Source organism: Alligator mississippiensis, chromosome 9, assembly GCF_030867095.1.
Source record: "Alligator mississippiensis isolate rAllMis1 chromosome 9, rAllMis1, whole genome shotgun sequence".
NCBI lineage: Eukaryota > Metazoa > Chordata > Crocodylia > Alligatoridae > Alligator > Alligator mississippiensis.
In genome coordinates this window covers 61915929-61931396 of record NC_081832.1, presented here as the reverse complement: position 1 = coordinate 61931396, position 15468 = coordinate 61915929, and the positions used below count along the sequence as shown (strand labels likewise).

At 45.6% G+C, this 15468-nt stretch overlaps 1 protein-coding gene across 1 annotated transcript in view; it reads right to left on the bottom strand.

Moving 5' to 3' along the window:
- The window catches only part of ERGIC1 (endoplasmic reticulum-golgi intermediate compartment 1), a 91705-nt gene extending 76709 nt beyond the window's left edge, over positions 1-14996 (bottom strand). Inside the window, exon 1 of the mRNA XM_006270857.4 lies at positions 14889-14996. Within this exon, the coding sequence (XP_006270919.1) occupies positions 14889-14908 (20 nt within the window). The 5' untranslated portion in view covers positions 14909-14996. The remainder of the gene's footprint in view (positions 1-14888) is intronic.
- Positions 14997-15468: the final 472 nt, after the last annotated feature.

Below are 15468 nucleotides of genomic sequence, written 5' to 3'. Positions count from 1 at the left end.
GAAAAAACATTTAAAAGCTGTCTGTCTGAATGGCTGATTCTCTGAATCAGCATCGAATGTTCAGATTTGGATTAGGCCAAATCGAATTGAGGACGGTGAGAAACCCCCTTGGCTCACCAGGGAACTCGAGGACCTCCTACGCCTCAAGAGAGAGACTTATAAAGGATGGAAGGTTGGAATTACCACCAAGGAGGAGTATTCAGCACTGGTCCATACCTGCAGGGAGCAGATCAGGAAAGCCAAGGCTGCAACCAAGCTCCATCTGGCTTTACATATCAGGGATAACAAAAAGTCCTTTTTCAGATATACAGGGAGTCAGAAAAAAAGCAAGGGTAACATTGGACCCCTGCTGAACCAAACGGGACAGCTGATAACTGACACCCAGGAAAAGGCCAACCTGCTTAACAGATACTTCGCGTCAGTCTTTCATCAGTCCAGTGGGACCACCCTGCCTAGCAAGACGCAGGACGGCCAGGGTGAGGGCGTACTTATATCCAGCATCAGTGTTGATCTAGTAGTAAAGGATCACCTTGAGAGGCTGGACAACTTCAAGTCAGCTGGTCCTGACAGATTACACCCTACGGTACTCAAGGAGCTGGCAGGAGTCATAGCCCAACCACTGGCAAAAATATTCAAAAATTCGTGACGCTCAGGTGAAGTACCTGAAAATTGGAAGAAAGTCAATGTGGCACCCATCTTCAAAAAAGGGCGGAAAGTGAATCCCAGGAATTACAGGCCAATCATCTTGACCTCAATCCCTGGTAAGATTATCGAGAAAATTATCAAGGAGACCCTTCAGGATAAGCTGGCTGAGGGCAACATCCTGAGGGATATAGCCAGCAGGATTTGTTGGGGGTAGGTCTTGCCCGACTAATATCATCTCCTTCTATGACCAGGTGATGTATCACTTGGACAAGGGAGAAGAAATTGATGTCATATACCTGGACTTCAAAAAAGCCTTTGATCTGGTGTCCCACAACCTCCTGATGGAAAAGTTGGCCAACTGTAGCTCGGCTACACCACAGTTCGATGGCTGGGAAATTGGCTCCAAGGTCAGGCCCAGAGAGTAGTGGTCGATGGTAGCAAGTCATTATGGCACTTCGTAACCAGTGGCGTCCCCCAAGGCTCTATCCTTGGACCAGTTCTCTTCAACATCTTTATCAACGATGTGGACATTCGTGTCAGAAGTGCACTGGCTAAGTTCGCCAATGACGCTGAACTTTGGGGCGTCATAACTGACCACAAGATGAACATGAGCCACCAATGTGATGTCACAGCTGGTAAAGCAAACAAAACCCTGGCTTGCATCTATAGATGCTTCTCAGGTAAATCTCAGGATGTCATCCTCCTGCTGTACTCAGCCTTGGTGAGGACGCAGCTGGAGTACTGGATCCAATTCTCGGCTCTGCAATTCAAGAAGAATGTCGAGAAGCTTGAGAGTGTCCAGAGGAGAGGCACATGTATGATCAGAGGGAAAGAGAATAGGCCCTATGAAGAAAGGCTGAGAGCCATGGGACTCTTCAGCCTCTTCAGAAAAGTCCATCCAGGAACAGCACACACCAACTGCTGAAACTTATTTAGCCTGACAAAGGGTTTTTGAACCCGAAAGCTTGCTTAATAACTATTCTCCAACTATTTGGGTTGGTCTAATAAAAGATATCAAATTCACCCAAGGAACCTTGTCTGCCTACATACTATTGCGGCACGCATTTTGTCCAGTCAACATGGGGGCATGTTACCTGCCTAAACGAATTTAAAAAAAAATACATAACCAAACAATTAGCATTTAGAATAGTACATTTGCCCCCACAGCACTTGAAGGAAGAAGCTGTAAAAGCAAAGGAAGTTCTGTTCACTGCTTGAACTGATTTCTCAGCCAAAAATTAGCTCCCTTTCTGTTCCTCCACTCCCCAGCCCCATTATTAGGGACCGAGTGAATTTGAGGCGGCTGCCTGAAGATTTCATGGCAGAACATGGGACCCAGTAGCTATTTCGTGGGCAATGGAAACCTCCCCCATGCCCCCCCAGCCTCTGATTGGCCAAGGGGCCCCTCACCCCTGGCTAGCTGGGGAGTCAGCATTTTATTTTCAGTAAGTTTTCTTCTCCCCACCCCTCCGTGGACTTGATTAGGCAACGCTGGATTTTGCAAAATCCATTCAATCACGATTTTGGTACATCTCTACCCATCACAGGTTCTCCATTATGCCTGGTTGGTCAGAGCTGTTCTAAGTTTGGCAATTTTGATCCAAGCACGTAGACTGCTCTCAATCCTAAAGGGATGTCACAACATTGCCAAGAGAGCGAACTCTTTCAGAGGGTGGGACAGAATGAAAAGGAGAAAAAGGAAACAGTAGCACACACATTTTTCAAGAAAAGCATGAGGCATAAATGTATTTCAGTGGAAATTAGGGGGAGGATGAAAGTATTTCTAGCCTCAGAGTCAGCTGTGGATTCATGCCAACAAGCATGTTTTTTTCCCCTTTTAGGCAGTGAGGCTAAGGTGTCAAAATGAAGGATGGAAGAAAAACGTATTTTTAATAAAGTGAGCAAACCATACCAGCCTTCATCAAAACAGGAGAAAAGTGTCACGAAGAAAAAATGTTCAAGTAAAGTGACTGGTATTTAAAAGGACCCAACCCATTGCTGGACTAAAAGCAAGAGAATGTAGCTGAATGATTCAAAGAACATGATCAAGAGGCAGGATTTGCACTTGGCCTTTAAGAGCTAAGACTAAAGAGTTTTAGATTCCACATTGCTGTCCTCTACTTTACAAAGCCTTGAAACCAAATCTACAACTCACATACCTTTAACTCACTCCAGTGAACCTGCTGCACTGCACTCATTCACTGAAGCCAGCAGAACATGAAGAACTGCTCCAGCTCACAGCAGGTACATACCCATGTGGTATGGACTTAGGGTAGCACTTCCATAATAACATTTTGCTGCATCAAGGATATCTGCTTCCGAGTAGATTCCATTTATGTTCAAATGCTGTCACTGTTGCGTGGGCAGAGCCTGTTGGAGTAGTTTTGATTTCTTTTGTAGATTACATTACCCAAAGATTAATTTAGCTCAGATGAAGCATTTGGCTTCCTGTTTTTGATCCAGTTTTCCAGAAAAATTTACAGGAACGTCCATGAGAGAGAAAAAACAGTTACAGCTTACAGATAAGCTAGGTTTATATTGTATTTTTCTCACATATAACATGCCCTGGAATACAAACACACACTGTTTTTGGATATCAGCAAGAGGTAAAAGAGATCTCACCTTGTAGTACAAGTAAATAACTCGGGTCCGGGGTGGCATGTTGGGTCTGGCTGTGAAATGACCCCATGTGCCATATTGAACCAACACACAAAAACTTATCATCTGGTCAGGGGGATCCCCACAGTTGCAGAAACATGGTGGCAGGTCAGTGGTGGCAGAGCTAATTATTCTGGCTCCCAGGGCCACAGCAATTAACTCTCCCACCACTCCCCCACAGCCAAATTTATGGACCCCCGGGATCTATGTTTCTCAAATATAATGTGTACCCTAATATCCCCCAGTTGGTTTAGCTCAAAATTGTGTATTTCATGCAAGAAATTACAGTATTAGTGCTCTCATATAAGGCTACAGATCTTATAACAGTTCACAGACCCAATTCAGTTGAGTGGCTCCCCACTTACTCCAATTCATGACCAGTATCAGGTGCACCCAAGACTTCATCCTGGCTGGCATATTCTCAGATCATATATATGTACACACACACAAACAGAGAGAGAGAGAGAGAGAGTGCGAGTTCTGAGAATATGCCAAGCAGGATGAGGTCTTTGGGGCACCAGATACTGATTATGCATTGGAGTAAGTGGAGTAAGAAATAGAAAGAGAGAGAGATATCAGAGAATATATAAAATGAGTATAATAATAATGAGAGAGAGAGAGAGAGAGAGAGTGTGTACACACACACACACATATATATATGAGTTGTACCAATGTTTAGCATGGCTCCTAACCCAATTTCTCTCTTGTACAGAATGGCCTAAGGCAGTTAACAGAAGGCAGGCAGGCAGGAAAATGAGTTGTCTCATGATCTGACTATTAAAAAATTGAAAAGGTAGAGCTGAGCATTATAATTAGTAATTATGTTATATTAATGCGGATGTGTGCACATTACAAGATGTCCATTCATTATAAAACCAATTCTTATTTCTGGCTCCTTGAGTGAGTTCCTGATAAGTATAAGACATGCTTCATTTAAGAAAATCCTCCTTTAACACTGCAACACCTGCAGAACCAGTTCAAAAGCAGTTCGACTTTCATCACACCATCACTCCAACTGAAGTCACCTTTTACAATAGTACACCCAACCAACAGATTGCATGCACAATGATTAAATTGCAGTACAGTAATTAAACTGCCTCAGTGTAACAAGTTGACCATTCTCAGAGCCTTGATCACTACGTATATATTAAAGCATTTAGAAAACCATTTCAGTACATAGGAGGTTTTGCAGTGTATATGGTGAAAGGAAGATTTCAACAGGCCTTTGGAAGATAAAGTTTTCCATGAATATAGGAAAAGCTGGATTAAATGCTTAATAGCTTAGGTTTATACGAGAGGTCAGACAAGATGATCGAACTGTTCTTTCTGACCTTAAAAAATGTCTGTGATATTTTTTAAAGAAAAAGCAACTTAAAGTAGTGCACACACATGCAAAACTGCCATGAGCTCTGACTGCTTACTATCCACAGCTGCTGGCTCAGTGATGCTACAATCCTTTGGTTGCAGGGCAACATATTATGATATCATGAGGAGAGGACTGTGGCAATTAGCAAACGAATCAAGCAAGACAGATGCGCTGGTAAAGTGAAGCCAAGAAGAAATGAGCCACAATTTACTGAAGTCCAATTTCTGGACTAAGCTTTACAGGAGACATTTGTCTCCTGTTTGCTTAGTCCACAAATTGTTTTCCATCAAGAATGGAGGAGAAAGAGGCACTAAGAACTTAGAAATAAGTAGAACACAGAGTATAAGAGCATTGCTTGGACGTGCACAGATGAAATCAGGAAGGCCAAAGCACAACTGGAGCTGCAGCTAGCAAGGGATATGGAGGGTAATAAGAAGGGTTTCTACATGTATATCAGTAACAAGAGAAAGATCAAGGAAAGTGTGGGTCTTTTACTGAATGGGGGAGGCAACTTAATGCCAGAGGATGCAGAAAGGGCTGAAGTACTCAATGCCTTTTTCACCTCAGTCTTCACAGGCAAGGTCAGCTCCCAGACTACTGCACCAAGCAGAGCAGGGAAGAAAGTAAGCAGTCCAACACTGGCTGAAGAACAGCCTAGGGACTGTTTACAAAAACTGGATGTATACAAATCCATGGGGCAAGAGGAGATGCACCTGAGGGTGCTGAGGGAGTTGCCTGGTATAGCTGCAGAGCCGCTGGCCATCATAACTCATGGCAATGAGGAGATCCCAGATGACTGGGAAAAGGCAAACATAGTATCCATATTTAAAGGGAAAAAGGAGGATCCAGGGAACTACAGACCAGCTACAGCCTCACCTCAGTCCCTGAAAAAATATGGAGCAGATAGATCCTCAAGGAGTCCATTTCTAAGCACCTGGAGAAGCAGGTGATTGGGAAGAGTCAGCTTGGACTCACCAAGGGCAAGTCATGCCTGACCAACCTGCCTGCCTTTTTTGATGAGATGACTGGCTCTGTGGATGCAGGGAAACCTGTGGATGTGGCATATCTTAATTTTAACAAGGCTTCTCATACAGTCTCCCACCACATTCTTGCAGGCAAGCTAAGGAAGTATGGGCTGGATGAATGGACTGTAAGGTGGATAGAAAACAGGCTGGACCACTGGCCTTAGAGGGTAGTAATCAATGGCTCAATATCTAGTTGGCAGCCAGTATCAAGTAGAGTGCCCCAGGGGTCAGTCCTGGGGACGGTTTTGTTCAATATCTTTATCAACAACCTGGAAGATAGCATAAAGTGCAACCTCAGCAAGTTTGCAGATGACACCAAGCTGGGGGGAGTAGGAGATACACTGGAGGGTAGGGCTAGTCCCACCAAGATGGGGGCAGTGACCTAGACAAATTGGAGGACTAGGCCAAAAGAAATTTCATGAGGTTCAACAAGGACAAGTGCAAAGTCCTGCACTTAGGATGGAACAATCCCATGCACCAGTACAGGCCGGGGATCGACTGGCTGGGCCACAGCTCTGCAAAAAAGGACCTGGGGGTTACAGTGGACATTACGTTGAATCTGAGTTAGCAGTGTGCCCTTGTTGCCAAGAAGACTAATGGCATACTGAGCTGCATTAGTAGGAGTGTTGCCAGTAGGGCAAGGGAAGTGATTATTCCCCTCTAATTCAGCACTGGTAAGGCCACATCTGGAGTCCTTCATTCAATTTTTGGGCCCCCACTACAGAAAGGATCTGGACAAATTGGAGAGTTCAGCAGGGCCAATGGAAATGGTTCGGGGGCTGGGGGGACATGACTTGTCAGGAGAGGCTGAGGAAACTGGGCTTATTTAGTCTAGAGAAGGTAAGACTGCAAGGGGATTTAATAGTAGCCTTCAACTACCTGAAGAGGGGTTCGAAAGAGGATGAAGCTAGCTTTTTCTCAGTGGTGGCGGATGACAGAACAAGGAGCAACAGTCTCAAGTTGCAGCAAGGGAAGTTTAGGTTAGATATTTGGAAGAATTTTCTCACTAGGAGGGTAGTAAAACACTGGAACAGGTTACTCAGAGAGGTTGCGAAATCTCCATCCTTGGAGGTTTTTAAGACCTGGCTAGACAAAACCTTGGCTAGGATGATCTAGCTGGTGGCTGTTCTGCTTTGAGCAGGGGGTTAGATTAGATACCTCTGGAGGTCCCTTCCAACCCTAATTGTTTATAATTCTAATACCAAACACCTATTTTAATTGGAACCAAACCACCCCAGTGAATTGATTGTAAAATGTATTACTACTGTATAGCTAGCGTGACAGTTACAAGTGTAGCAAAACCAATGCAACTTTAACCCCGTTTCATTCAGTTTTAAATTTATAGTGGCTTAGCTCATGTGTAACACTGCTGGAGCACACAGACATAAACTACAGCAAAACAGCTGATGCAAGCTCTGGAAGACCAATGCCCCCTCCCCTTCTGAAGCAATTCAAAATTCTTGTTGTCTATAGCCAGAAATTGTGCCTTAAAGCACTTTTTAAATGTTCCTAGGAATTTAGAAATATATTTCTTCAAGTGCTCACAAATAGCACTGGATTTCCTGATCAAAGAGAGCAAGAACTCTTTACATAACCCTGAGAAAAAGAAGAAAACTGCACTGTAGAAACTAAATAGGGTTGACAAGATATGCAGTTGAATGGAGTGTGCTTGTTTGGCATTCTACTGTATTTGGACTCATACACACCTCAACCTATGTCACAAGCATCATTAGAATCTCTCAGTATAATCCAGTCTTACATGGATAATTAATTTGCTGTGACTGCTTATTTTAAATTCCCTCAAAGACCTCTTGTTTAAATAAAGTTATAGGCCAGACAATTTCATGGTTTAAAAACAAACACACTGTGGTTATTTCATGAGAATTCTGTATTGGGTACAACTACATGTCATTTAACATTGTTCACCAGCAATAATATACACATGCCTCATGGCATCTCAGAGATACTAAATTTTAATATTAAGTGGTATTGACACAGTGTCTTTTATTCCAAGGTGTATAACTATTACTTCATTAGCTAATAAAATCTTCTGGAGTTTAAAATGCCAGCAAATAGCGTAAACCAGGGGTAGGCAATGTTTTTTGGCCAGAGTGCTGAAAAACTCCGCAATGCCTCTCTCAGAAGGTGCCAGAGTGCCAGTATGGCAGAAAAACAAAATGAGGGCAAGGGGTACATGGCAGGATGCCCTGCTTGTGCCCCTTTCCCCCCACCCAAAGCCCCTGCCCCCCCAGCCCTGCCGCCCCATGCCCCCCACCCAAAGCCCCAGCCCCCCAGCCCTACTGCCCCTTGCCCCCTATCCAAAGCCCCTCCCCACAGCCCAGGCTCTGTGGCTGCCAGCAGCTACCCCAGCTCTGGGCAGCTGCTGGAACCCAGACTGCTCCCAGCAGGGCTTCCAGCATCCCAGCTGCCTGCTAGGAGCAGCCTGGGATCCCGGCTGGCAGCAGCTCCCCAGAGCCGGGACCGGCTGCAGCCGGGAGTCTCCAAACAGCTGCGCCAGGCTCCACAGCTCCGGCATCAGCTCCATGCTGGCAGCGACTGCACAGGCACCTCGGAGCGGGCTGCGCTGCCCTGCTGTTCGCCCTGAGGTGCACAAGTAGTTGCCGCCAGCATGGAGCTGAGCCTGGAGCTGTGGAGCCTGGCGCAGCTGTTTGCAGCCCGTCTGCTGCTTGCTGCAGCTGCCCAGAGCCCAGGCTGGCTACAAACAGCTGCGCTGGGCTCATCACCTCCATGCCGGGAGCGGGGGGGGGGGGGGGGGGGGGGGGGGGGGGGGGAGAGACCACAGCTGCGTTGCCTCAGGCCCTTCCCCCACTGCCCGCTCCAAGGTGTGCCTGCTGGTGCAGAGCTGATGCCAGAGCCCAGCACAGCTGTTTGGAGCCTCCCGGCTGCAGCCAGCCCTGGTTCTGGGGAGCTGCTGCCAGCCGGGATCCCAGGCTGCTCCCAGCAGGCAGCTGGGACACTGCAAGCCCTGCTGGGAGCAGCCCAGGCTCCGTCACTGGCAGCAGCTACCCGGAGCCGGGGCTGGCTGTGGTGTGCCAAGCAAAATGGCCTCACATGCCACGTTCGGCACGCATGCCGGGGTTGCCGACCACTGACATAGACCATCATTTACAGTTATTATTTATGCCTATACAAATTAGATCAGGAAGTGAAGAATACAGTTTCCAACCAGATCATATACAAGAGTCTATAAATAAACTTCACCAAGACCTCTGCATAAAGGCACAATACGAACATCAGGATTTATTTGCTACTGAAGTTAGTGTCCCAGTACGCATAATTTAGTATAGGGCACATGTGTTCACACACAGTGGTGCTAAATCAAGAAATAAAGCACTACCCTTGAAGAAATACACGGCCATTCCCAGCACCAATACTTATGCTCTACACAAAAGGCATCCAAAGCTCCTTTGCAGAAGTTCACTTAGTAACTTTGGCAAATAAACGACTGTGTATTAATTCAGCTGGTTAAACAGCACACTGAGAAAGAACAAACAGACTGGTGCAGTACGAACTGCTACTGGCTTATCAGCACTGCAAACTCATTTTGAATCTGTAAAAAGTCCTGAGGATTCCAATTAAAACAGGACCAAATATGTACATTTCCATTAACATTTTATATTGATCTTGTAATAATGGCATGTCATTTGGTCACAATCTCTGCTCTAAAATAAGCAAATAGCCAGGTTGAATTTATGCAAGGTGTGTGTTCATCTAGTTTCCATGCTGAGGGTCATAAAACCAGGATTTGGAGTTTCAATCCTCATAAATCTCTCACAAGGGGCAAGACGGGGAAAGGAACAGGTAGGACAGCTATGTTTGTTTTCCTCCTAAGAGTGAGGATCACAAAGAAAACTTTCATCAGTGCCCAGAACTGAATACAAAAGTTACTGCTTGATATCTCAGAATTTAGAAGAAATGTTTCATAAGGTTTTTAAGTGGTTAGCAATCTGCTGCTTTAAGGCTAGTTTTTTATTATTCAGGGTGTATGAACAAAAGCACAACATTACAGTACTCTATGGTTCCCGAGATGGTTTACATTACTAAATTCGGACTCCAGACCGGGTACTTTAAGCATTACTTCACCTATTACCAATCACAATGGATGTGTTTAAACTAGAAACTCAGACACTGCCCCCCCTTCTGCTACAAAGCAATTAGGTTGAAAGTATGTCAGCTTCAATTAGGGATTGACCAACTAGCTCAGGAAAGATAAATAAGAACTGAAGCAAGGATGTGCCTATGCCCCCAAAAACAGAAACTTTGAGGTGTGGATTACAATTCCCATCCCCACAAACAGTCCCTTTAAAAAAAATCCTGTTTATTAAGATGGTGCCTGTTTATTAAGATTGAGTAACAAAGATGGGGCCCCAGCTGACTAGGTACTGTACAAAAAAAGTATAAGAGTCACTGCTACAATTTCCAATTTAAATCAAAATCTCTTCTAAATCTAGCTCCTTCCCCCATGACCTCTAAAATCCATTCACAGTGTATTAGTAGGCTATAATACTCCATTCATGGCATTAAGCAACATAAAACCAGCAAGGTGATTAAATGATGAGAAATAATTCTAAATTCCTCAATTAACTATAAATAAGAGGCTGCATGGCAATGCCTTTCTTTTTTTGCAAAATGATCAGTCGGCACAACTTCGGAATTGCCTCATGTTAGAATGAGAACTGAAATCTGCTACTACTCTGTTTTAGTTTCTCTCAGGCTACACATCAATAGGTGAAGAGTACTGAAAGAATTTGGAAGCTTTGGTTGCTTTCACAGAATCAAATGTAACTAACAAATCGACTGATGCTAGAAAAGTCATCAACTACAAGGGAAATAAAACCTGGGGCAAAGTTTCTCTTCACTTTATTATACAGCCTGTGATGCACTTATTTCATGTTTTTGACCTTCATAATTCTTCACAATGCAGTGAAGCTGACCTTTCAAATTGCAAGGGTCTTTTTATAGCAGAGATACCATTTGCTACTGAAGCAAAGTCTAATTAGTAATTAGAATGAATTATATACAATTTGGCCCCACAATCCCCATTTAAGATGGTGTAGGATAGTGATTCTCAACCAGGATGTCATAGGGGGGGCAACACAATGTTTAGCACTGTTAGGTTTACAAACATGATTTACAAAAAAAGCTGGAGCTTTCAAATAGAAATCCAGAGTTCTGGCCTTTCTGAGTTCTTTGCAACAAAAAACTGCTCTATTATTTTTATGTAGGTAGAAAAAAGTGAAAATTAAATGCTGGCATTTTCCAAGTGTTTTCTTGAGTCTATCTAGGGATGTCTCAAGTCTAAAAAAGTTGAGAACTGCTCATGTAGCATTACAGTTTAACTTGTGCAAATGCAAAAGCGCACGCATCCCAGAGACATACTGAGATCTTAATGACACCCGCACCTCCTGTAAAAAACATGGCAACCCTGGTATTCTGAATTCTACCCTGCACATCACAATCCAAACCTAATTTAGGATGCAGCTCAAGAAAGAATGGGTAGAATTTGGGCTTTAAGAGTAAAAAACAGCAAAACTCTGTGCTTTATGGATGCCAAAATTTGTACTGGTAAAAGGGCATACACTTAATGGCATGAGCTTCAGGTGCCATGCAGATCCAAGAAGAGACATACCAAAGACTTCAACCTAGAAACTATGATCTTAATAACTGCTCACCCACTTCAGAAAAGAAGGTATTAAACAGTGTATATGAAGTGTCTTGAAGAATTAAAGTACTAGATAAGTGGTAAGCATACTTTAAACAAGAAGAATCTTTGGGCCAGGGTGGTTGTTCCTTTATTCTACATTCATTTAGGCTGGAAGCACATCTTAAATTTTAAGATGAATTGAATTTGTTCTTAATGAAAGCGAACTCTTATGTGCTTATATACAACAGATACAGCCTGGGCAGTAGCATGAGCTTTCTCCATCCATTGACCCCCACCAACATGGACCCACCCCTGAGCTGGAAAGATTACCTGTAGCTGTGTAAGAGGTATATTTAAGTGTCACGGGCTCTTAAGTCTTTGGCCTCTGAGCACTCCTACCATCTGCTACATGCATTCTCATTGGTAAGGAACTAAACTGATACTTGTCAACTAATTTGAGACTGGGTACAAGAAGTAATCTTTTGGTTTCTACTCATCTGATCCATATTTGAACCTGCAGCCTAAGAGACAGAAGGTTCATTCTATCACAAGGTTCCAACCAGAGTTCCAATTACACTTCAACATTTGGGGGCTTCTCCGGGGTTGGATCTGTGGGGCTGAATTTGGGCAGCAGCATGCAACCAGGAGTGCACAGCTACACCATGTTGCGTTCAGGCAGCATGGAGTCTGGGGCGTGCATTCATGAAGAGCCAGGACTGTGCACCAGCATGGCGCTCTGGCCAGACAGTGGCACAGAGCTGGCGGCATACAGCTGCACAGAGCCACGTTCATGCAGCCTCACACCTCCAACTCGATGTCGCTGCCCAGAAACACAGGGCTCTAGCTGGTCAGCAGTGCCAGGGACATACAACAGTGAGGAGCCAAGGGGCAGTGAGCTTCTGGTAGCCCAAAGGACTACCAGTAGACTGGATGCAACAGTTCCATGGGCCAGATACAGCCCACAGGCCATGTTTGACATCACTGGTCTGTCCTTCAACATCTACCCATCCTCCATGGCCAGAAATGCCTTCTTTCACTGTCAGCTGAACCTTTTCAGTTAGATGCAGTTCTCACTGCTTGTCATGTGTGCCTTGATCAGTTTGGGTCCAGACTATCATATAACCCTTTCTACTTAGAGGTAGACTACATGGTGACCTAGTTAGCAAAACACTCAACTCCCAAACTTCTATCTAAAGCATACTGCACTAGGTCTGTACTCACTGCCAATTCATTGTTAGGAATAATTAATGTTCTTGCTTATCATCTTTGATGTCATTAAAGCTTCAAGTGTACTCATTCTTTACATGCCCCTTCCACTTAAAGCTGGCAAAAATGTTTGTGGCCTGGTGTTTGCAGTGGCATGGTTTCAGTTTTGCAGTTCATACCCACAAAAGGTCTAACAGATCCCACAACGTTCCATTCTCACACCTTATTTTTCCATCTGCACCAACTGTGTGGGCACAATTTAAACAGAAACAACTCCCTGATTATTCATTTCTTGCCACAGACACCACCATATAATACAAAACAAACCCAAGATTTTGTGGGTCACACACTAGTAGTAGTTCATCCAATAAAAGATAACGCAAAACAAACAAACAAAAAGCCACTTGCCTCATGGAGCATTAAAGACTTTTTTAAAATGGTGCATCTTGGATGATGATGATTGATGTTTTCTCTTTGTCTCTGACTTCTTAATGATGGGAACATGACTTTCTCCAGAACACCACACCACAGGATATATGGTTGTGACAACTGTTGTTCTTGAATACATTCACCATGCCTGATCTGTACCAGTATAATTTTTTAATCCCAAATAATTGTTTCACAGACTTCACAATTATCATGCCAATGTAAATGTATGTCAAAATCTTCTAATTTCTACAAGGATTCTGCCCATAACCCCAGGTCATGCTGCCAAAATGGGATGAGTTTTGTCACACACGATGCAAGTTCGCTGGATCAGAACTCCTAAGTGCAGGGTTAGATGCATCTTTGCTATTCTGCTTGGATCGAGAAGAAACAATTTATTTTCCAGTTCCTGTTATGTAAGAAGATGCCTTGAAAAATCTATTTTTAGTCCTTCTAGCTGAAGGAAACAAAGAAACTGATTTATCCATGACTCTGACATCTCTCAAACAAAGATATAAGCTGACACTTCTGTATTTTCATGAAACATGGATCCAAGCCTTACAGCTTGAGGGGTTCATTAAATGTATCTGTTTCAGAGCCCTGCTATGAACAGCCCTTCCATTCATTTTAGTGAACTTGTTTTCAAAAGGATTTTGAGACCTTAAAGGAAAACACATTTATCCAGCTGCACGCAATTCACTTCCTCTCACCTACTATTATAGAGCGACTGTAGTTTTTCGTGACATCTGCAGTCTGCAGATGGAGACTTACGGAACTGAAACTGACTGAACATCTCCAGAGCAGAGGAAGAATTTTCTTACCTAGTTTCATGCACAGCAAACACAGGAGCCTAGAGCTGATCTGAAGCTACAAACCCCCACCAAAAAATTAGGTGGATATAATGAATCGTATCGTTTTCAGCTATGTTGTGCTTCAGCAAGCATTCTCATTCAAACACATATCCCCGGGACCAGTATTGCCTTATGGATAAAGAGGATCCTGTCGAACTGCATAATTTAAAGGCCCAATTTGGAACAGTAGCGGGCACAAAGAAACCATTTTGCACGGGAGGACTAATTCATTGTGATTCTCCCAGGTCATCTTGACATTTCAGAGGGGATCACAGACAAAGTTCCACGATCAATTTACATGGGAAGTGTCTTCTTGTTGCCAATTTTCCCAATTCGCCAATACTTGTTTTGCAGTATTATTATAACAACACTAAGCAGCGTGATGAAGCCGTGCATGTGCAGCAGGGAAGGGAATCTTAACTGCACATTTTCTGCTTCTTTAGGGAGTTAGAGGGATTCAGCGCTTGTGCTCAGAAAGACACAACAAACCCCAAGAAAACTATTTAGCAGTTGCACCCACAGCTCCACATTAACCAAGTTACTCTGGCCCTGGCAGAGGTGCAATTACAAGTGCAACGGGATCGGACATGCAATCGTGCGTGGCGAAAAGCATGACTGTGGGTCGGAGCAGCAGACCCCATCACGCCACGCTACTGGGGCAGGGCGAGCCCAGGATCCTGATCCCCCTGCACCAGCAATGAGGCGCGAGGGGATCTGGTGCTCCATCAGCATCCTGGGCTCCCCCTGAGCCAGCAAGCAGCAAGTATCCCCCGGCTGGGAGCTCCCAGGGGCGGGGGCACAGTGCAGCCCGGCTCCAGCTCCCGGCCTAGGGGCCCAGCACACCCCCGGACTCCAACACCCCCCGGAGCCTGGCAGCAGCAACGAGCTGCTGGGCGTCCAGGGCCCCTCTGCGCTCGGGAAGCCGGGAATCGCCGGCCGGGCCACGAGAGAAGCCGGCCACAAAGTTCCTCCACACGCCGGGCCCGGGGCCCTCGCGCCTCCTCGCCTTCCTCCGCAGCCGAAGACGCGGGGCGGGGCGCACTCACCGGCGGAGGTCAAAGGGCATGGTGGTGGCGAGGCCCCGGCCCGGCTCTAGGTCCCGCGCGTGCCGGCTGAAGGGCCCGGAAGTGACACGTCCTAGAAGCGCGGCCCCATTGGGCGCTCGGCGCCGCTTCCGCTGCCCCCTTAAAGGGACAGGCGGAGCCGCACGAGCCCACGTGGAGCAGCACGGGGGCGGTACCGCCGGGTCTCGGAGGCCGGCTCTGAGCTGGGGCAGGGGCGTGGCGCCCAAGAGAGCTGGGTGCGTGGAGAGTCTTCAAGTCCAAAGGGCGGGCGGGTGCGCGGGCAGAGTGGAGGCTTCAGGTTTTGTTTTGTTGGGCAGATGTTGCGCTGCAGGTGTGTGCGCGGCGTGCGAGGCCAGCGCAGCCCGTTCCCCTCCTGGAGACCGGTGTCCCAGTGGGACCAGTGAGCAACCAGACACGTGCCTGTGTCCAGAGATGTCTTTCTGCCGTCCTACAGAGCTCCTCTGGACGCCGCCTCGAGCGCGGTCTGGCTCCCACCATCACTCCCCCACTTGCAAATCTCTTGGCCCGTCCATTGTCATCGGAAAGTGGAACCAAGGAGAAG